General features: G+C 50.3%; 11 protein-coding genes across 12 annotated transcripts; 6 read left to right on the forward strand and 5 right to left on the reverse strand.

The window, feature by feature from the left end:
• The first annotated feature begins 60 nt into the window (after positions 1–60).
• On the forward strand, positions 61–2,818 carry PPTG_05518. Of its 2 annotated transcripts, XM_008899095.1 has the most exons (15): positions 61–132; positions 196–256; positions 321–486; positions 549–641; positions 718–773; positions 843–878; positions 944–990; positions 1,063–1,243; positions 1,302–1,670; positions 1,735–1,851; positions 1,911–2,013; positions 2,083–2,132; positions 2,213–2,329; positions 2,390–2,461; positions 2,532–2,818. In XM_008899095.1, exons 1-15 carry the CDS (start codon positions 98–100, stop codon positions 2,691–2,693), a joined length of 1,665 nt encoding a protein of 554 aa, XP_008897343.1. In that variant the 5' UTR covers positions 61–97; the 3' UTR covers positions 2,694–2,818. The 2 variants fall into 2 exon arrangements, with proteins under 2 accessions (XP_008897343.1, XP_008897344.1); XM_008899096.1 differs by lacking the exon at positions 61–132 and having other exon boundaries at positions 156–256.
• On the reverse strand, positions 501–5,334 carry PPTG_05519 (AGC/AKT protein kinase). Its single transcript, XM_008899097.1, has one exon. The coding sequence runs from the start codon at positions 5,242–5,244 to the stop codon at positions 2,812–2,814; it is 2,433 nt and encodes an 810-aa protein (XP_008897345.1). The 5' UTR covers positions 5,245–5,334; the 3' UTR covers positions 501–2,811.
• A 251-nt stretch (positions 5,335–5,585) lies between these two features.
• Positions 5,586–6,470, forward strand: PPTG_21697 (hypothetical protein). The gene has a single exon (XM_008899330.1). The coding sequence runs from the start codon at positions 5,818–5,820 to the stop codon at positions 6,304–6,306; it is 489 nt and encodes a 162-aa protein (XP_008897578.1). The 5' UTR covers positions 5,586–5,817; the 3' UTR covers positions 6,307–6,470.
• Positions 6,471–6,798: 328 nt separating this feature from the next.
• Positions 6,799–7,233, forward strand: PPTG_05520 (hypothetical protein; the record flags this gene model as incomplete). Its single annotated transcript, XM_008899098.1, has 1 exon — positions 6,799–7,233. The coding sequence occupies one exon, from the start codon at positions 6,799–6,801 to the stop codon at positions 7,231–7,233; it is 435 nt and encodes a 144-aa protein (XP_008897346.1).
• Positions 7,234–8,040: 807 nt separating this feature from the next.
• Positions 8,041–8,202, reverse strand: PPTG_05521 (hypothetical protein; the record flags this gene model as incomplete). Its single annotated transcript, XM_008899099.1, has 1 exon — positions 8,041–8,202. One exon carries the CDS (start codon positions 8,200–8,202, stop codon positions 8,041–8,043), a length of 162 nt encoding a protein of 53 aa, XP_008897347.1.
• Positions 8,203–8,754: 552 nt separating this feature from the next.
• On the reverse strand, positions 8,755–11,439 carry PPTG_05522 (hypothetical protein; the record flags this gene model as incomplete). Its single annotated transcript, XM_008899100.1, has 4 exons — positions 8,755–9,966; positions 10,037–10,075; positions 10,139–10,226; positions 10,298–11,439. 4 exons carry the CDS (start codon positions 11,437–11,439, stop codon positions 8,875–8,877), a joined length of 2,361 nt encoding a protein of 786 aa, XP_008897348.1. The 3' UTR covers positions 8,755–8,874.
• PPTG_05523 (hypothetical protein) lies at positions 10,905–13,091 on the forward strand. The gene has a single exon (XM_008899101.1). It carries the CDS (start codon positions 11,648–11,650, stop codon positions 12,572–12,574), a length of 927 nt encoding a protein of 308 aa, XP_008897349.1. The 5' UTR covers positions 10,905–11,647; the 3' UTR covers positions 12,575–13,091.
• On the reverse strand, positions 12,544–13,839 carry PPTG_05524 (hypothetical protein). The gene has a single exon (XM_008899102.1). It carries the CDS (start codon positions 13,676–13,678, stop codon positions 12,659–12,661), a length of 1,020 nt encoding a protein of 339 aa, XP_008897350.1. The 5' UTR covers positions 13,679–13,839; the 3' UTR covers positions 12,544–12,658.
• Positions 13,840–14,377: 538 nt separating this feature from the next.
• On the forward strand, positions 14,378–16,906 carry PPTG_05525 (hypothetical protein). Its single transcript, XM_008899103.1, has one exon. The coding sequence runs from the start codon at positions 14,866–14,868 to the stop codon at positions 16,777–16,779; it is 1,914 nt and encodes a 637-aa protein (XP_008897351.1). The 5' UTR covers positions 14,378–14,865; the 3' UTR covers positions 16,780–16,906.
• A 244-nt stretch (positions 16,907–17,150) lies between these two features.
• On the forward strand, positions 17,151–18,012 carry PPTG_05526 (hypothetical protein). Its single transcript, XM_008899104.1, has 2 exons — positions 17,151–17,384; positions 17,461–18,012. Exons 1-2 carry the CDS (start codon positions 17,212–17,214, stop codon positions 17,921–17,923), a joined length of 636 nt encoding a protein of 211 aa, XP_008897352.1. The 5' UTR covers positions 17,151–17,211; the 3' UTR covers positions 17,924–18,012.
• PPTG_05527 (hypothetical protein) lies at positions 17,989–20,533 on the reverse strand (the record flags this gene model as incomplete). The annotated part of the gene is made up of 2 exons (XM_008899105.1): positions 17,989–18,787; positions 18,861–20,533. 2 exons carry the CDS (start codon positions 20,531–20,533, stop codon positions 17,989–17,991), a joined length of 2,472 nt encoding a protein of 823 aa, XP_008897353.1.
• Positions 20,534–20,726: the final 193 nt, after the last annotated feature.

The raw sequence follows: 20,726 nt of genomic DNA on the forward strand, positions 1-20,726 counted from the left end.
TCACTCTGATGTTGAAGTTGATTGATCATCTTTGTGCCTCCCATCCGCATTCCGCCATTTGCAGCGTAGGACGAAGAAGCCTCCCGCATTGAGGAAGATGAAGGCCCCCACTGCGCTGCTTCGAAAGAAATGGTAAGCTTACTATGCTAGAACAAGACTGTTATGCAGTAGTCGTTTACTCGATAACATGAACAGGGACGCCATCGTGGTGGGCGGGGGACACAATGGACTCGTAGCTGCCGCGTATCTGGCAAAGGTGATCGACTCGCTTAGTCGGAGACGAGCCTCGTCGACACTAATACTTATTGCTGATCCTCTAGGCCGGAAAGAGCGTCTGCGTGCTGGAAAAGAGACACATTGTCGGCGGTGCGGCGGTGACCGAGGAAATCTTCCCTGGGTTTAAGTTCTCGCGGGCATCGTATGTGTTCTCGCTCTTCCGGCCGCAAATTATCAAGGATCTGGATCTGCATCGACACGGACTCGAGGGTGAGTCCATCGATGCACAAATACGAGTCTGATGAATTGCTTACGAAATTACGTGGCTATAGTTTTCGTTCGAGATCCGTCATCATTCACACCGACTCGTGGCGGCCGCAGCCTCATCCTCGGTAGTGATATGCAGCAAACTCAAGCAAGTATTGGTGAGATATTCCATTGCATTACTGTAATTCCTCTAGTTAAGCTGACGTTCTGGTATGGGCGTGTTGGTCGATGTAGCTCAATTTTCAACTGCAGACGCGAAAGCATACCCGGTGTACAGTAAGATGTTGGAGGTAATGTTGAAGTTGCAGCTGATGCTCACTAAGAAGATTCGCTTACACTACGTGTTGACTGGTGTGTAGGACATGGTGGATTTCTTCTTGCCAATGCTTGATGAGGTATTATCTTTTTTTTCAAAGAGCCTTTGAAATAGTACTCACGTTTTTAACTACTGTGTGGTTAGCCTCCTCCAGATCTCCACACTGCTTTTGACTCCAAGTCTTCTCTCAGGTTCTTAATCATACTTTTGATGACAATACTTGTCATGAAGATGATCTTACAGTGTGTTATTCACTGAATTAGCCGGCGTGTAGAAGCAGCAAAAGCTATGGCGCACTTAGGCTATCGCTGCGGCAAACTTGGAAGCGAGTTGACTACCTTTGCGGAATTTATGACGGCCCCCGCGACTAAGATCCTCGACAAATGGTTCGAGTCGGATGTGTTGAAAGCCACGCTCGCTACTGATGCCATTATAGGCGCGAAGGTGGGTGGCGTTCCCTTGTCTGTGTTTTGAACTTGTAACTATTGCTTCCGTTCTGAAGGTTTCTCCTTCGACTCCTGGATCCGCCTATATTCTCTTCCACCACGTCATGGGTGAAGTGAACGGTATCAAGGGTGCTTGGGGACATGTAAAAGGTGGAATGGGTGGAGTTTCCAAAGCTATCGAAAAAGCTGCAACTGAGGCCGGCGCCGAAATCCACGTTAGCAGTCCTGTCAAATCCATTAGTGTGCATGATGGGAAAGCGCGTGGAGTTTGTCTACAAAGCGGGGACGTGATCGAATCAGACTGTATTCTATCGAATGCGAGCCCAGTTACCACCGTGCTTGACTTGCTTGATCAGAACGATTTACCAGAGGAGGTAGTCAAGCATTTTAGGCGAAACTGGAACAGCGAGTCGGCTTCAACGAAGGTATGTCTAACCACCACTATTCCCACTGTAATTGCCTTGCTACAACATGGTGTTGTTTTTCCAGATCAATGTAGCGCTCGACAAACTACCAAACTTTTCGTGTTTCCCCAACGCGGGAGATGGAAATGTGCCGATGCCAAACCATTATGGCACTATTCATTTCGAGGACTCGCTGGACCAGGTATGATGTTACGCCGTGATAAATTAAGATGAACACTGCATTACCCGTGGGAATTGTAGATTGAGGACGCTTTCTTGGACGCCCAGCATGGAATTTGCTCGAAACGGCCTGTAATCGAGATGAACATCCCGACGTCGCTGGACCCAACTATTGCCCCTCCAGGTAAGACTGCAACGTCCACTTTCTTGAAATCTCAGTAAATTAGCGCCGACTACTGATATTCTCCCCCAGGAAAACACATCGCTCTTTTGTTCGTGCAGTACACGCCATACGAACCAAAGGTAACCAGCACTCGTTACGCACTCTGGTAGCGACAGGTATCCATCCATATTAACATTCGTGCGTTCTTTCGCCATCGCAGGATGGAACGTGGAGTGAACCGGGGAAAAAGGAACGATTCGCGAACCAAGTTTTCTCGGTAATCGACGAGTACGCACCGGGTTTCACGAAATCAATCATCGACTATGAGATACTCACGGTGCGTGTCTGCAGCCTAAACCTCAATTGCTACGTAGTACTCATTTTCGACGTCGTGTAGCCGCCTGATCTTGAGCAAGTGTTCTCGCTTCCGAGAGGGAATATTTTTCACGGTGCCATGGGCTTGGATCAGGTACAAACACTTGATGTTGTTTGAGTTCCAGGGTATCAAACCTAATGTCGATGTGGTTTGTCTCCACTAGCTCTTCTGGATGAGACCAATGCCTGGCTATTCGAGCTACCGGTCTCCAATCGAAGGTCTGTACTTCTGCTCCGCCGGCACGCATCCTGGAGGCGGCGTGATGGGAGCCTGTGGGCGTAATGCAGCCATGGTTTGCTTGAAAGACCAGAAGCTTCGCAAGTGAGGACCTCTTTGATTGCTTGAAAACAGGTAAACGCGTAGTCAAAAAATAATTTACCTTTAGTAGTGTTCTACGTGCATCTGCTGGTACAACTACGGCGCAGTTCTTTTGTTCAGTGGGTTCAGGCTTCACCTGCCAAGGTATGCACTTGGATGCTGCGCCGGCCCGTGAAAGCGGCGTCAAGCATCTCGTCTTCGTCCACAAGGAACGAGTTGGACGTGTCGCTCACGTAGCTGAATTTGCCAAACGAGTCGTAATCCATTTCCGATCTTGCTCGGCGGTGGCGAGTGTGGGGGTGCTTCCACGGGAAGATGATGCTGAAGAAGTTACCCGTGGAGGCAGTCTTGGAGGCCAGATACTTGTCAAAGTTGATGTCGGGGCTCTTCGTACGCTCCTCTTCCATGGACATGGGCGCCGGTACCCATGGAGGGGTGATCTTTTTGCGGAGAACCAAGTTCCATCGAACCTCATTGAAGAACGGGTGCGTCAGGATGTCGCTGGTCTGGCGAGCACCGAGACGCTTGTTCGGGTCCTTCTCCAGCAAGCCCAGAATCAGGCTACGAGCGTCCGGGTGGATGCCACACTTGGACGGGAACTTGACAGGCTCCTTCTCGATGAGCTTGTACAGCACCGACACGTTCAGGTGATGGAACGGGCGCTTTGCAAGCAACATCTCGTACAGCAGGATACCCAGACACCACCAGTCCACCGCCTTGCCGTAGTCACGAGAGCGCTTCGGCTTCAGTAATTCAGGGGCTGTGTACGCCGGAGAGCCAGCCATGGTGCGAGCCCCTGACATCTGGTTCACGTTGGTCTTCGAGAGACCGAAATCGACGAGCGCAACGTTGCCGTCAACGTCGAGCATGATGTTATCAGGCTTCAGATCACGGTACACAATATCGCAGGCGTGTAGGTGGGACAACGCCAACACGATCTGAGCAGCATAGAACTTCACGCGGTCCAGGTCGAGCGGGATCTTTACACGATGCTCCTTGTTGTTGGAGAAACGGTTCATGTGCGTGTACAGACTGCCACCAGGGTAGTAGTCCATGCCCAGGAACACACGAGACTGGCTCTGGAACGAGAAGCGTAGCGGCGCGATGAACGGGTGATGCACGTCACGCAGGATCCGCATCTCGGTCTTAGTGCGTAGCTTGTCGTAGTTGGACATGGAGCTCTTCTCCAGAATCTTAACTGCGAAGATCTCGCCTGTGTTTTTGCGTTCAGCCAGCACCACCGTGCCGAAGGTACCCTTACCCAGGACACGGTTCACGTGAAAGTGTTGGATCGATAGAGAGAGCACACGCTTCGACGTTGAGGCCTGGAACGCACGCTCCGCCTTGGCCGCCTTCCGTTCGGCGTCCGACATCTGAAACGCGGCGATATCGACTTCGATCTGCATCTGCAGGCTGAGTACGCGACCGCCGGGGCTCAGTTGAATCTCGTCGCGTGTAGTGAACGTGAACTCGCGCTTGAGGAACTTGTTCCAGATGGTTCCAGCAGCCAGCACCTGCAGCACGTTGGGCTGCTTGGTCGTCATGTAGCGGGACACTGCGAATCTCTTGAATAACACAAAGCGTGAGAAGCCCAACACCACGTCGACCAGACCTTCTCGGCCGTAAAACTTGGTGGAAGGTAGGAATTCGCACGGATAGCTGACCGACACGATCATCTCGGGCGAGCAGATGGGGAAGAGTGAAATGAGGTTTGCCGCTGAGTCGTCGACTCCCGTCTGCTCTAGGAATTGGGTCGTCCACATGGAGTAGAACTGTTTGACAGTTGCCAAGTTGCGTGCCTTCCAGTCTCCCGACGACCGGACAGTCTGTGACAGTATACTACTCGCCGAGAAGGGCAGGTTCCCACTGGCAGCGGGGTTCCATTGACTGGCACGTCCACTCTGGAGGTCCGAGTCGCGTCCATTTGACGCGCCACTGAAGCTCTGACCGGGTTTCTGGTTGCTGGCGTTCTGCACGGCCTGTTGCAGCATCTTGACCCAGATCTCGCACTCGATGCTTGAGCGCGTATACATGGCAAAGATCTTGTTAATAGTCGTCGTGATCAAAACGCCGTTAGAACGGTTGGGGTCTCGAGAGGCGCCCGTAACGGTGACGCGGCCGCGGAACTTCTCCGTGTCCATCTTGGCTACGTCCTTGCTTACGTAGTAGCTGAAGGTCGTACCCGAGAGCACAGCGTAGCGGTAGCGCCACGAGCGTACAACGTGGCCCTGCTTCCAGATGTAGCCTTCCCAGTCCGTCTCGAAGATATCCTCGAAGGCGCTGCTGAGGTCGGGCGACACGCTAAGTCGCGTGCGGTTGGGAGCGAAGCTGCCGGTGCCACTGCGCTCTGTCACGGACGAGTAGCTGGCCGAACCGTCAAAGTAATCCTCATTTTCTTGTCCGTATACTGTCATACTGGGGCGCAAGCTGTACGACTGCGCGCGCTTATCGAAGCGCCCGGGCCCTCGACTAGAGCCCAGCCTTATGCTGGAGCGCTCACGGAGCGCCATGGCGTCGGCGTCCTCGGCGGAGAATAGTGTGATCCGCTGTCGTTGCATCTCCAGAGGCGGAGGGGCGAAACAACTGGCGCTTTGTATGGGGAGCTCCGGCCGCTGTCGCTCGAACACACTCGATCGCGGAATGAAGGAATTTTCGGTCTCTGCCGAGGGGCAGAAACGTATGGGGCGTAGCCGGGCCGGGGCCTGGGGTGTCGCGTCGGGACGCAATCTTTCAGATACCTTGATATTGAGAATACTATGGTGATTGGAAAAGGAAACCGCCTCGCCATGAGACCGACCCCTAACAGTAGTTCTGACAATCTTTTTTTGTATTTAAAGATGTGGAATTTACATAAATGACCAAGATCGCAATAACGGCACCCACAGCCTCTACTGCCCCACGCTGAACGGGTGAGGAGAAACGGAAAACTAGTTCACACTGATGAACGCGCAGTGCCAACCGCACCGCTTCAAGAGCCTCTGCTTAGTGCTGGCACGGCACCACCGTCCGACCACAGAAATTGCAAATAGCCGGCGACTGACGTGGGCGCTCAAAATCCGCCGCGAGCGGACTATGCACACTGGGATCTTACCTTACAACCGAGCTGCAGCGATACAAGAAAAGGCAGCACGATGGGGCGGCATGCTCGCGTTCCACGCCACGCAAGACTCCACCACAAACACTTGACACTCGGGTTAATCCATTGTTCAGAAGCAGATGACCAGGTCGTCACCAACGACGCCACTTTGCAGTGGTGGCAGCCTAAATCCTCCATCCGTGGCTGTTCAGCTGCTTGCGGAGACAATCCGAGCTCCATGTGCTACCTGGATCAGGTCGACATTTGGTGGCATATGGCAAGGCTTTCAACAACGAGAACCTTGTTGACCAAGCAGAGTTTGGACGGCAAACCTTCGGTGGGGCAGCTTTCCTCCGGCAGAAAGCCGCCGCTGCTGGCCTCAAAATATTATGAAAAGAGAGAAGTTATCGCGGCATCGCTCAGATTGCTCTTGCATTTCTGTAAACTATGCACTTCGGTGGAGCGATCTCGAGCACTGGTTGTATGGGTACGGTGTATCATCAACCAGAACAGTAACTACGACAATGCTAGCTACAACTTGTAGATGTACCAAGTTGTAGACTACAACAAACACAACAAGATGCGGCATACTTACTGCTTTTCTCATCAGAAGAATGAAGAATCCAAGAGCTACGTTCTTCGAGCAGTACAAGCTGGATATCTTCAATATAACCATTGAGGCTTTGGCTTCTACAGTTTCTTTTAGCCTAAAGTTCTAAGATACATTTACGGCCTGTGGTAAAATTCAGGTGCCTCGAATGGGCAAGTTCTGACTGGCGAGTAGGGTTGTTTTGTAGCTTTTTATTCGTTTTTAGCTAAATGCGTACTTAACGGAACAAAGTTAATAACCGTTAAAAACAGCACACACAAGGGAAAATGGAACAGGCTGTTTTCGTAATTTTCTACTTCTTTGCGTAGGAATCCTACTAGGATCAGCTTTAGGATCAGTACGCAAAGCAGTTCACTTCAACGATTCGGCCTCTCACCAGACGTGAGCCTAGCTCGCTTTCGCTCAGAATTGCTTGCATTTATTAAAATGAAGAAGAATTGGACTACCGAGCAAAGAGAAGAAGCCAGTATGGACACTCCATTAGAGTGGTGGACCCTCGATACTAGCTTCCCTGTCCTTCACAATTTCGCTGAGAAGATGCTGAGTATTCCAACGTCGTCTGCTGCTAGCGAGCGCCTGTGGAGTGTTCATGGATTTACACACAGCAAGCGCCGCAATCGGCTCAAAGTCTCAACAGTAGAAAAGTTGTCGTTCATCTACATCAACAACGGCGATTCACGGCCGACTCGGTCACCTCTGTATAAAACATCTCCGGCAACGCCCAATGTTGCCTTCGACAGTGACATCGACAGCGATAGAGATCCAGACAATGAAGATGATGATTATTGCATGTTCGATTTGAGCGAGCGCGAGTTTGACTACCTTCTCGACGCGATCGTTAGTGTCGACATATCTCAGTAACTGCAAGTCCGCCAAGAGGAAATGGTGGATATGGTCGTGTGTACCGCGGTATAGCACGCCATGGCGTTCCTGTAACACTAACACTCACAAATTTGCTGCTGACCATGATCTCAATAAACTGATGCGTTTTTCATTTTGTGAATACTTCTCTGCTAGCCTCCGTTACTCGTCCGCCATGCGTGACGCCGTCGAGATTGAGCTCACTCAGCAGGTTGTTGTATCGCGCCATCGAACGCTGAAATAAATAATCCAGACTGGTTGTCCGCTTATATCGAGAACGTCTGCAAGTTCTTGGCCGGCACCGACATGTTACACGCGATCAGCTTCGACGTGACTCAATCGACTGTCTCCATACTTAGCATAGCGGCGTCGCATTTGCAGTAGCAGTACCTGCAGCTTCTCTGACGAGTTGTTGCCGCTTAGAACGGCAAACTACCGTAGATCACAGCCGCGTAGCTGTTGATGGACTTGATGGGCTCCATATCGTTGAAAAAGTACGACAGCAGCGGCTGCACCTTGGGGTACGGGTGGAGCCGCCCACCAGGACAACCCCGTGCACCTCGCTCTTGGACAGCTTGGCGTCGCGGAACAACTTTTCCAAGGGGTCCATCACCTTTGGAAGTAGTTACCGCACATGTCCTCAAAACGATCAAGCGTGGTGGTTGAGTTGAAGCCCGTGCTGTCGAACAGAGAGTAGATCTCGATGCAACCTGGCCGACGACGACGCCGTAATACGCTCGCAGGCAGCCCGCAAACAATGAAGAGCATACTGATTCTCCGTCAGCTCGTTGATGATATGTAGAACTTTTAGGCCAGCGATGGCGCCGGCATCCTTGGTGGCTCGATGGTGCGAGCCATTGAGATAGCGTCCTCGGATCCCTTGGTGATGAAGGCCTCAACCACCTCGCCCAGCTCCATGGACGAGATCTCCTCGAGGTTGAACGTCTTGCTCTCACCCTTGACCTGCATTGTGATCAATGGCTTGTTCCCCCGTCACCAGAGTGACGGTTAGTGCGTGGTGTAGGCCGGTAGTGTCTTACATTGCACAGTCCTCTGGGCAGCACGGCTCTGGGCTAGTGCGTGCGTTGAGTTGTAAATAAAGAATAGTGTAGTGCACAATGTGTGGCCCACACAGGGGCATTTTGCTCCTTTTTATTATTAATAACTGCTATCTAATCGGTTAATAGACGTTAAGTACCCTACAAATCCTAAAAACCTCCTAAAAAACAACACTACTGGCGAGCCACAACCGTCGTCCTCGTCTCCTATCTTCGCTCTGTCCTTTTCAGAGGGAAAGAAAGCAATGTTGCATCGCCGCGATGACCAGCGCTCCAAGTTGTGACACAGCTGATGAGTCGTGGCGGTGCCATGCCACGACTGTCCCAAAAGATCGGAAGGACACGCGGAGCTTGGGATTTGGGAAGATGGTGTCGTCCTTATGTACTTACAGTCATCCTTGCTCCCGTTCCAATCAGTTCCATAGCACAACAACTCGGAGTCGGAATCCCTTCAACTTGACTCAACATGGAGGCACTCGCATACACACGACGGAAAACTTCAACAAAAGTGTGCTCGTCGTGCATGCTCAACCGAGTTTCCAGTGCTCTATTCTATTTTACTCCACGGGTATGCAGCTACTAGCTATACGCCGGGAGGCATCGTATTCGGTTTGGCAGTAAGCACTAAACGACGAAGAATCTCCTCGAGCTTATGATCCAATTCGTTCATCCTCGTCTCCATCTTCTGCTCGACTACTCGCAACTGCACCTCTAGTTGCTGCAATTGGAGTGGGGAAGGACGTGTCGAGGCATTGGTGACTAAAGCACGTTGCGATCTTCGATCGGTTAGCCCCAACACTCCAACGATGGATCTTGTGGCCCCCGACGTTGGAGCATCCGATACCGACTCTATCTTCTTCTCGTCGACGCTGTCTTCCGTTATTGCACCAAGCGGGGACTTGTCTGAATTGGCGTCTATTGTGGAGTTAATGGTGTCCGTGGAGGTCACAGCAGCAGCCGCAGCGGAAGCAGCTGCAACGATTCCTGGATCTCCTCGAATTTCGACTGGTGTAAGATTTCCAGTCGAGCTGAGAATATTCGACAACCGTGGACGGAACGTCGCCAGAGCACGCGTTTTGTTGCGAAACTTATCCATATTCTTGTAGGTCTGGATAGTTTTCTTCATTTTGGCATCGGCAAGTGCCGTCATCTTCTCCATGCGCTCGGGTCCATCGTCTTTCCACATTTCACCAACACGTTTCACGATAAGCTTTTTCATAGCGGTTGCGAACTCAGGGAACTCAACCAGGATTTTGTCAAAACCTTCTCGAGCAAGAACACAGAGCTCAGCCATGCATTCGGCTTTGACGCTGCGAGTTCGCTCAACTTCCATGACCACGCCGATCTCACCGAAAAAATCGCCTTCGCTAAGCAATATAATCGTCTCAGCTTCCGGTTTCTTGCAGCCATTTGGAGGCAGTACACGTACGATTCCTTTGACGATCATGAACAATTCCTTTCCAATTTCACCTTCTTGGATAATGAAATCGTCGGGCATATAGATGACCTGGTGCAGCTGCATGCAGATCATACCCAGTATAGCGTCGGTGGCTAATTGAAAGAACGGGATCTTTAGGAGGTTGTCTTTGAACAGGTAAATTGCAATTTGTCGCCGCAGTGTCAATGACATGCCCGGGTCATGCAGCAGACTTAGTTGCTCGGACAAAGCTCGATTCTGAGTCGTAGTGGAGAAAGAATATTAGTGCAAAAGCCAACACATCTCAGGCTTTAAGCTCAAGACGAACATTTAGCCACAGGTAATCGTAATACGCTGTCACTCGAGCCTGTGCACAAGCATCGTCAGTGAAACAACCCCAGCAAATGTGAGTTTTGGAGATAATTCGTACTCGTAATTTTTTAGGCAGACTCAGCGCATCCATCTCGTGCGTGACGTGATCCATTTTCTTCCGGAACGCGTTCTCAGCTCTGTTCCAGCTACATCGTTGCAAGGATATTTCACATGATTAGTACGGCAGTGATAAACGCCTCAACTTTAGCAAGAATACCTCTGAACTAGACCGATGATAGTTCCGAAGATAATAGCTGTCAAGATGACGCCGTAAACTGATACTGCACTGGACCAAAGGTAGATTGCGCTATTCAAGTCATCACTAGCGATATGGGTATATCCACCGCTTAAAAATCGATCGCTGGCTTCAACATGAGTAGCAGAAACGCCCAGCATGGACACTATTCCATGATGAAAGGCGACCCAATAGACATCCATCTCACCACCGTCTTGGCAGTGCGGCCGAGTGGCCTCAATAATGTCTGCGCACGGTTTCAGTATGGCCACCCATAAACAGCCTGCTACATGAGCAGAGAATATCATTGCGTTGAGCGAGATTATGAGGCTCGAGTATCGCTTGTACCGCTTCAGATATTTGACAAATCGCCCCAAACGAAGTAACCGTGGTAATTTGATGTACTTGATCATTTTGATGGTTTTCCTGGTTGACATGCTGGTTGTAGTATCCTTAACGAAATATTCGAAAGGGATCGAGGAGGCTAGATCAATAGGAAACCAGACGGAACGAATATAGGCTTGTCGAATTTTCCGTGGGTTCATTACCACAGTACCATACTCAATGTACCCAGTCCGAAATCGCAGCGCGATGTCGAGAAACCCCCATACATCCAGCACTTTCATGAAAGTTTTAGTTCTTTTGGACGGCTCATACCAATCGAAACACAACATGAACGGGATGATCCACGAGTAGTAAACGACGACAACTGCGCTAAGTAAGTCCCAAAAGGCCTTGAAGGGAGACTGCGGATGTAGTACCCAACGGTAGCTCATTCGGTCATGCAGTTCAAACAACGATGTTCGCAGTACGTTAATGGTCGCATTTTCCGACGCCATTCTCAGCAGACTGCCTGTTGAGCGAGCCCATGTATTGGTTCGTCGTAGCACGTTAGGATGCTGCGGGGTGGTTTGAGTGTATGGCGTACTACTTGCATTTCTGCTCAACCGATTGAGAAATTTTGCATTGTTCGGGCTAGGCGGAGTCGCATCAGGATCCTGTGCTGCGGGGATCACCAGATCAGGTTTTCCTTTCTCGACACCCGCTTCTAGGTTTGTAACCGCATCATCTGCATCTGTGGTCGCTGGTAAGACGAGGGGTTTGATCGGCATACGTCGGACCATGGTGGGCTATCAGCCTTCCTAGTGGTGCACGGTAAATGAAGATGGCACTGTACACAATTAGCCATTGGCACGCAGAAATACGACTCTGAAACCCCCAAGTTGAAGTTGGTCCTAAACTAGGCATTTTACATTTAGGACAACAACAGAATCCCTATTTTGAATTTAGCCTAATCGAAAATTTTAGGCATACAGTTTCGTGATTTCGAAGATGTCGCTCGGGTTCCTGACCGAGTCGGCGCTAGTGCCGTCCAAGGCCAAAGAGATCAAGGTTGACGCCAAGTCTCTCGTGGATCTTAAAGCTGTTGTCTTTCGGAAGGATCAGGAGCGAAAACGCCGGCTGAAAGATGCCTTGACAGCCGAGAACAACGACGCAACTTCTGCTCTCCGTTTAGGTAAATATGCACATTTGAGAGGCGGCAAGCGCCGCAAGCGCTCGGACGAAGACCGCGTGGGTAAAAATCACCGCAACAAAGGAGTGGAAGCTCGCAATCGACGCGACGAGGAGGCAAAGGCGAGAGAAGCTCCAGACGAAGACGACGATGAGGCATGGAGCAAAAAGTCGGCCGAAATGCTACGGAAGAAGGCAAAACTTTACGATGAGATGGCCAATGGAGGAGGCAGAGACCACCTAAAAGGAGAGTGTCTGGTGGACTTTGACGCCAAGAAGAATATGACTGAGGCGTCGAACTTTGAGGACAAGACGATGGTGGAGATCACGGACGAGTTCGGACGCACAAGAAAAGTCGAGACGGACAGTGAGGAGTACGCTGCTTTCTTGGAGACGCAGCAGTACAACAGAGAAGAGCCTGAGAGGCAGCGTGCTGAAACTAAAGACAAGGACGGAGGTCATGCTGAAGGCGGCAGCTTTGTGGTTTCGCAGTGGGAAAAGCGCTTGAAAAGCTCGGAGAAACTTCATTTGAAGGAAGTGCACGAGAGAGCTACGCTTGCGCACTCTGCTTCATCAGGAGCAGTGAACAAGAAGACGAGGAAGCAACTGCGTCTGGAACGCCTTCGCAAACAGCGAGAGGAAGCAACGGAGGCGAGTGAAAACATTGCATCTACAAGTACTGCGGTTGATTCTGCAGCGTCTGAGAAGGCGACGAACTTCTTGAATCAGCTTTCTTCGTTGATGTAAAATACAGAAAAGATCTTAGTGGTTCTAGGTCTATTACTCTACGTGCACATATTCACAAACAATTGGCATGAGGTGACCGCGACACTACAGAATACCAGTAGTACATACTGTACTTGATGCCCTGTTGGGTGTACTGCTGCTGTCCGCAGGTTTAAGCCTCGATGGATCAGCCTCGCGGATCATGGCACGAGCCAGCGCCATCATCGGGTCAATGAGAAGGCAACCGGCAAAGTGGGTCTTGCCAGCGAATATAAATGGGATTTCGGTACAGCCCAAGATAATAACTTCAGCTCCCTGTTCTCGTAAATGCAGCGTATAGCGATGGAAATTGGCCTCGGAACGCGAAGACACTGCAGGGGCAGTACTCTTCACTCCCCACTCGCGGTTATAAATTGATTCATGTAGCTCTTGTTGCATCGCTCCAGCATGCACTTCCAGCACTGTGTACCCACGCGGCTCCAATAAATCATGATACACCCGCGAATTGCGTGTTCCCGTAGTAGACATTAGTCCAACGCGTTTGCATGATGGTAACTTGCTTGCAATGAATGCTACCGTCTCTTCTAACATGTGCACATGATGTACACAGCTCGCATTCCTTGTTCGTCGTATGAACTCATCCCAAATTGGCTGTGCATGGAACGTATTACACGGTACGCCTACGACCAACCGAGCACGGCCAGCAGCGGCTGCGGCGTGCATCATAGCGAACGTACGCGCCATGCCGCACGCTGGGTTCTCCACTTCCTTCACATAATTGCAAGACATATCCCCGTTTGTAGACCCGCTGTCTGAATCGGAATCAGTTGCATCAAAGCTGGAGTTCGCAGCGTAGACAAGGTACTCGGTACGGTCGGTCATGTCCTCGGAGCGTGAGAAGTGACAAACGTTCAGATGACCCTGGTCCTCTCCAGTACTGTCGGTGTTCTGCAGTATGAGCTGGTGCAACAGCAACCCAGCAGCGGGGCCCACTCCACCGCAGATGCCCAGCATCACCTCTTTGGGCTTCTTGGTCTTGATCTTTCTCACCTTCAACACCACGGGCAATTCCATTGCCGGAGCTGGCGGTGCAGACTCGCAGTCGTCGTGCGCAGGACACACCATGGGCTTTATTGACTCGCTTACTCCGAGGCAGCTCGCTGATGCGCTCGGCAGCGCAGGTTCATTCCACCTCCGACTTCTGAAGACGACTGAAGACGACAGCGATGATGATTGGCTGATGGAAATCCTCAGATCTGAGAATGCAATCCACGACTCATCGTCGCATAGGAAGCGGTTTTGGTTGAACCAAACTCACACGCCAAACTTTAGTGCAGTTTGTCATTGGCACCACGTCTCTCGTCCACTTCAGCTTGGGTAACCACAAAATCCAGGGACCATTTCCATGATACTACATGTAGTAGATCCTGGAGGCACGATGCAGGGCATAAGTGTTTGTTTGACGTTCTCTATGGAGAGCAAGCTTGATCCTGGAGTTTCGAGGTCACGTGTTAACGCGAGATGGGCAGAACGTTGAAGTTGGCGGTCTACTAGCTAAAAATGTTTTGATGAATAGCTCGTGAGCTCGCGAGTCGCGAACACCACAGCAAAACAAGGTTACGATACAAGTACTTTGACACGCATAACACGGAGTTGTATGCAACCGTGGACCACGTTGCAGCATCATAGTTTCAATTCGAATTTCATCCAATAGTAGATACGTGAAACTCCCGAGATAAACGGGATTGGCTGAAAAGCATCCGCCTTATGTATCCATCTGATGAAATCTGAGAAATGCGTGCACAAATACGTACACATGGTCACTTTCTCATTTGCCCGCTGCAAGCCGGTCGCCATTGCATAAGTCGAGCTACCTAGCAGCTCCATTTCCACCTCTCGATATTCCAGTTACTTCGTACGCCACAACCGTGAACTGAGGAAGAGTTCCCACGCTGCTTCAACTCTTGGCTCCCGTCTCAGACAACAATGCAGGCACCCGTGACACCTCCGATCTCCTCATCGTCGGTGGCAGTCGAACCGCAATTGAAACTAGAGCTGCCACGCACTGATAGTGAGCGCACGATACAGCTGGTATTACAGCCCAAGGCTGTGTGGAAGGACTCGGAGCGCATTGCACAGTTCATAGCGAATGCAACCAGCGCCGTAATGGTAGTATCCATTGCCAGCTACTACCTGGTACCAATGGCTGCAATGGCGATGGTAGAGACCCCGCGTTTTGCTACTCAAATCCACGCCGCGCAGTGTGGACAGCCGGAAACGCCTTCATCGTGCTCACGGATGGATGGAAGGCCATGCAGAAACTCGACATCAAGCCATCCAGTTCATTCATCTCGATTTTGCAGGCCATGTACAATAGTCCCCAAGTCACCGCAGCATTCACATTGACGATCGCGTGTTTGATACTTATCCGCAAGTACAAAGTCATCGGCTGGTTTCTGTATCTCCAGGCAGGTGTGACGCTGCAGTGGGGTATTGCACTGTATCAATTGGCTCGCATTCTCTTCTCCATGTCGTGCTATTTCATGGTCAAATTCACCAAGATCGTGCTGGCTCTTCTTAGAAGCGGATACGCCGGTATCTTTGGAGTACGCAACCGCCAGGCTTTGGCACTGCGACAGCTTATGAAGGCGGCACCGACGCACGCAGTTTGGGTGGAAATGGCTGAATATCTTGACACTTTGGAAGGCAATGATCAATGGAAGACAACGATCTCAGACGAAGATTTAGAGTACTGTGACTTCGTTCAGCTACAAAAGAACTTGACTTCTCTTCGACGTGTTTTAAGTGAAGACCGGCCGAATATCCGAGAGCTTCGGTACATGATGGCAGCTTGTGTTATGCGCAACGAGTTGGGTGTGGACTCGCCGGGTCTGCACCTTGAGTGCAAGTCTGGCACCAAGACTGTGATTAACGAGTACAACGACGCCGTTGTGCAAGCGCTAGAAGCTCTGGGCAATGCAAGTGACGAAGAATTCCCGCGCGAGGAAAAAATTCAGTTCTTCAAGCATATTAAGCAGTCGTTCGGTTCAACAGCGTTGTGTTTGAGTGGCGGCGGCTCCATCGCCATGTACCATAAAGGTATTATCAAAGCTTTACTCGAAGCTGATGTAATGCCGAACATCGTGTCGGGATCGTCTGGTGGTGCTATCACGGCTGCAATGATTGCCTGCAAGACAAACAAGGAGCTGCTTGACGACATCATTCAGGACGACGTCTCCACTCGATTCATCCCTTTGGGTATTCGTTGGTTCCCACCTCTGCTAGAACAGATCACACATTGCATCAAGACCGGATTCCTGGTCGAGTGTTCGACTTTTGAACGCACTACGCAGCACTACTATGGTGAACCGTTGAACGAGGTGCAGAAGACAATGTATTACACGTTCCAGGACGCCTACCTCAAGACAGGTCGTCACGTGTGCATCACTGTCTCAGCCTCGGATGTCAATAGTGCACACAAAGGTCCCAAGAAGTTACTATTAGACCACATTAACTCACCTCATGTCTTGCTCTGGAGTGCAGTGGCGTGTTCGTGCTCACTTCCTGGAATTATGAAGAGCAAACAGCTCATGGCGCGTGATTTCGACGGCAACGTTGTTCCGTACAACTCGCTGGGTAAGGAATGGTGTGACGGAAGTATTCAGCATGACCTGCCCATGGAAACGATGGCGAGCTGCTTCAATGTGACAAACTTCATCGTGTCACAAGTGAACCCGCACGTTGTGCCTTTCGTAGGCGATGAGATCAACCAGCCTGGTTTCCGCAAAAGCATTTTCCACACTCTTGAAAGCGTGATCGCCGCTGATGTGCGCCATCGCCTGAAAATGCTGGCTTTCCTTGGTCTCTTTCCAAAGATCTACGGCCACCAATTCAGCGCGTACTTCCGGCAGAATTTTTCTGGTAATGTAACCCTCGTCCCCGAGTTTTCGTTCCAAGAAGCGATCGGCATCAAGGCTATCCAGAACCCGAGTAAGCAGGACATGCACGACTACATCGAAGGCGGACAACGCACTGCGTGGCCGAAGCTGGCCTACATCCGCCATCTCTGCAGCATCGAAAAATGTCTAGATCGCCAGCTCAACCGCTTGCTGGGACCGTCTGTTGCTCCGTACAACAACTGGCTGCATCCAGACTCCAAAGAGCTCAAGTCGAGTCAGCAAGAGAATAGTGTACTAGGAACCCTAGTATATAGTTTAACGCAATAGATTCTTACGTAGGTAGACAAGTAAATCGACAGCGTACATGTAAAAGAACGCATTTTGCCATTTGCTATGGATGGCATTCAGACGAAAAAAAAAACCATCAAATTTTTAATCCAAATTCAGACAGAATCTTGACTTAGAAGTTTTGACACCAAAACAAGTACTTTGTTTAGAAAAGTGCGCATTGGTTTCGGCCCACTTTTTTTATTATGGTGGACCATAAGCTACAGTATGAGCAGTCAAGGCAAGAACTTTTTTTCAGAAAAAAAGTGCTTTATGACTTTTCATCATCGTACTTTATCGGATATTCTGCATCACCGGAATGAACGGACGGTTCTCATTGGCTGATCGTCAGATGAGTCGTTGGAGAACAACGACCTACGAACAGTCGCAATCAGCGGATACGAGAGAACGAAGGCATTTAGGGACTTTGCCATGCCACAGACTTCTTTAGCAATGGACCCAAGCCTTGACGAACCCGTTAAGGAAGCGTGCAAAGTTGCAGCACGGATGGACTTGGCGCAGCTGGTGGAGACGCTGGAGCGCGAATTAGAGCGTGACCCCCAACTCGCTATTAAGCACAAGCCTAAAATCCAGCAACTGCTCGAGTACGGAACAAATAGTTTGCTGTACCGACGATTCGGAACCTTATTTTGATGGTGCACCCGCGTGTTGTGATTGTAGGGACTTCCCAGTCAACATGGAGGAGCTGCAGCGCTTTGCGCACTTCGATCCGTCGCGAAACTACACGCGCAACCTCATCTCGACAGACAACGAGACGTATGCGCTCATGCTACTGTGCTGGAATCCTGGCAAGTATAGCCCCGTGCACGACCACCCCACTGACGGTTGCTGGGTGAAGATAATTCAAGGTCATGTGAACGAAGTGCGCTACGAAAAGCAAAATGGCAAACTCGTCGAGACTTCCAACGTGGTATTCACATCAGGCGTCACTTACATGGACGACTCGTTTGGATTGCACAAGGTAGGCAACCCGCACCCGGAGATCAACGCCATTTCGATGCACCTATACTCTCCTCCGTACGAGAAGTGCAGTGTCTGGTTCGACACCGAGAACGCCGACAAGTCCTCGGTGTCTGTAGCAAACTACTACACAGAGTACGGCGACAAGGTCGAGTACTCTTAAGTCAAGCAAACCAAGTCAGAGGAAAGCATCATGGCACATATATTCTATATTACGTCTATGTTCTACTAAGAAGCATTCTCTTTCAGCGTCTTGCTCTTGTGTGAATCTGTTGACAGCGTCTCAAGAACAGTGCCCTCGGCGTGTTCAATACGGCCTTTCCACATAGCAATATTGTTGCGCAACTCGGAGATTACAGTGTCGTATTCGTCGATAGAGAAGACTTGGCCGGCTGTCTCAAACAACGGTGTGGCCACCAACGTGAGGAATGTAACCTGGCTGCGAGGTAAATTGGCTTGTTTGCGATCACACAGCGGTGATATCGGCAAATGGTTGCGCTCCTCGGTTTCACCCTGCCGAAAGAATTCCTCGGATATTCGCTCGGCCCACGTTTCGTGGTATCCGAACGGTTTTGCTGTGTGCCCAAGATCTGCAAGCATTAACATCGTCTCCATCAACAGCGAGAGTTCGAGTCCCTGTGCCTGTTCTGGCATTGCAAACGTCTTGGTCTTGAGCACTGATATGCGCTGGAAATGTCGTGCTAGATCTGTTGCTAGGATCATACCAATGATGATCTTACGACATTCGGCTCGCTCCGCTGCTTCCATGTTACTAAAGACATCGAATGCATCATGGGACAAGATGCGGTACAGTTCCGCAATGTGCATGCGTTCCAGGACCGAGTCATCGCTATATGTGATGGCCAAGTTGGATTTCGTGGCAATGAGGAATCCGTTTGACACTCCTGGATGCGAAATATCGTGCGATGCTGCGGCTACAAGTCCAACTAGCAGTGTACTATCATCGACATTTAAATGTACACGCCGCAGGTAAAAGTTGATATCGGCGACAACCGCGGCAGCATGTCTGGAATCAGTCAAACGTGAAAAGATAGTCTTGTTAGTAAACCATGTTTTGTATGGCACAAGTTCGGACTTACACTCGATTGTGGTACGGATTTCGGTTCATATATCGCTCTTCCACTGCAGCTGCAAAACATACGAGCTTCTTCTCGTCCAGGTCGAGTCGTTCGATCAAGCCATTGGTCTTCACACATGCTACAAACACTGCTTGAAGCGGTGCAAGACAGTGTTGCTCGAGGTAGAAGATGTCGACGAAGAAATGGTTTTGAAGTCGATCCATGAGCCAGTTAGAGAGATCTTCCTCTCGCGGTCGGATCGCTGCTCCAAAAGCTTCATCTCGATTACTGTAGCTGCGTAACAAGTGGTTTAGACCATCATCGTTAGCAGGATAGTTTTCGATTGTGGCTTTTTTAGTACTTAAACGCCGAGAGGTCGATACGCGGAGGATATCGTTAGACAAGGAATAATGACGAGAGCGACGACCATCACTGCCTGGTTTAGTCGCGGATCCAAGATCGTCTCCTGATTGTGCTGGGTGATCCTTAAAGTCCATCATGTGTAGCCAGCCTTGAACTTCTTCTTCAAATTCAGGCATTGTCGAGCTGAGCGTGACTTCGAAGAGGTCATGATTCCGAACCAGTGCCGTGATAATCTTGTCGATATCTAGCTTCTCGGTGGCGCTCATCTTGACCTTGATTTGACACAGAATCCGTAGGATGTCGCCCATTTCGTAGTGTAGCTCATAGTTTAACTTACCAGAGAGTTCTTCTTTCATTTCAAGGTTGGCGCTACTAAGACGACGTGCTTCTGTTACGAGGTGGAAAGAAGTAAGGAATTCACGTCGTGTACTGCGCTCCTGTTCTCGTACAATACGAAGCAGGAAGCCCAATAAGAACAGAAATCCTGCCAGGATTGCTATTCTTCTGTTGAGCACCACGCTTGTTGTTTCGTGAACTCCTGTCGCCACGATCGCAATCAATGAGAGCTCAGTCACCACAATGATGCAGTACGTAAACTGTAGTCGCAGTAAACACGTGCACACACAGGCTCCAAATAACTCGAGAAAGAGCAAGCCATCCAAAAAACCCTCACCAAGCAGTACGGACGTAAGCCTTACATCGTCGATATCTACCACAGAGAGCTGCTCCGCCAAGCGAGCCTGTTTCTCGATTCCAGCAAAGACTACCAAGAACAATGGAGCGATAATACAGTGGAAAAAGAACAGCAGAACAAGCTGCACGGGGTCTAGTCTCACGCTTGGAAAGCGGTACTCGCCTCGTCGTCGCCAAATATGATATATACAGATCGCCGCTAGCACATATAGAGTTGTAGCGATTGCTGCGAAAGCCTTGTCACTCAGCCAGAGCACGTGAGAGAAGCTTTTTGTCGTGAGTAACTCTTTTTTGGAGTCGACAATTTCAAAGATCGAAGCAGCGTAGGCTTCCGTGATAGCTAATGTCGCTGCATTTGAAGACGCATATGTCCACCCCGCGAACGCTAGTAGAACAATAACCATATACCCGACGATGTAGATTTGCCATTCGCGTCGAAAATATGTCTGGAATTTCTGCTCCACATCGAGATCCTCAAAGTAGCACAAAATCGGATGCGTAGGCTGCTGCACCAAGACGACGGCACGTGGCACGGATCGTCGAGGAACCGCCACGTTGCGCTTGGAGAGATTTGGCAGTAGTGGCTGCAGCGGCGGCACGATTGGCTGCACCGGCGTCAGAGGCACCACGACGGTCATATCTGCTTATCTTCGCAGAGGTTGTGACACCTGCTTCCAGACGACAATTCCCAATGTAGTTAGCGTCTAACAGACACGGTAGCCACTGCAGTCAACACACCTCTATTAATCTATTAATGGACAGACAAGAAACAAGCTAGTGCCTTCAACATAGTACATGTTGTTACCAAAAATGGCTACAATTCACTCATGT

This window comes from Phytophthora parasitica (assembly GCF_000247585.1).
Source record: "Phytophthora parasitica INRA-310 unplaced genomic scaffold supercont2.7, whole genome shotgun sequence".
Classification (NCBI taxonomy): Eukaryota; Oomycota; class Peronosporomycetes; order Peronosporales; family Peronosporaceae; genus Phytophthora; species Phytophthora nicotianae.

Coding starts and splice junctions, on each gene's coding strand:
- PPTG_05524 (XM_008899102.1), bottom strand. CDS start 13,678: ATGGTGTGTCCTGCGCACGACGACTGCGAGTCTGCACCGCCAGCTCCG.
- PPTG_05526 (XM_008899104.1), top strand. CDS start 17,212: ATGCCACAGACTTCTTTAGCAATGGACCCAAGCCTTGACGAACCCGTT. Junction 17,385..17,460: donor AAAATCCAGCAACTGCTCGA/GTACGGAACAAA, acceptor TTGTGATTGTAG/GGACTTCCCAGTCAACATGG.
- PPTG_05519 (XM_008899097.1), bottom strand. CDS start 5,244: ATGCAACGACAGCGGATCACACTATTCTCCGCCGAGGACGCCGACGCC.
- PPTG_05525 (XM_008899103.1), top strand. CDS start 14,866: ATGCAGAAACTCGACATCAAGCCATCCAGTTCATTCATCTCGATTTTG.
- PPTG_05518 (XM_008899095.1), top strand. CDS start 98: ATGAAGGCCCCCACTGCGCTGCTTCGAAAGAAATG. Junction 257..320: donor CTGCCGCGTATCTGGCAAAG/GTGATCGACTCG, acceptor CTGATCCTCTAG/GCCGGAAAGAGCGTCTGCGT. Junction 991..1,062: donor GACTCCAAGTCTTCTCTCAG/GTTCTTAATCAT, acceptor TCACTGAATTAG/CCGGCGTGTAGAAGCAGCAA.
- PPTG_21697 (XM_008899330.1), top strand. CDS start 5,818: ATGGGGCGGCATGCTCGCGTTCCACGCCACGCAAGACTCCACCACAAA.
- PPTG_05523 (XM_008899101.1), top strand. CDS start 11,648: ATGTCGCTCGGGTTCCTGACCGAGTCGGCGCTAGTGCCGTCCAAGGCC.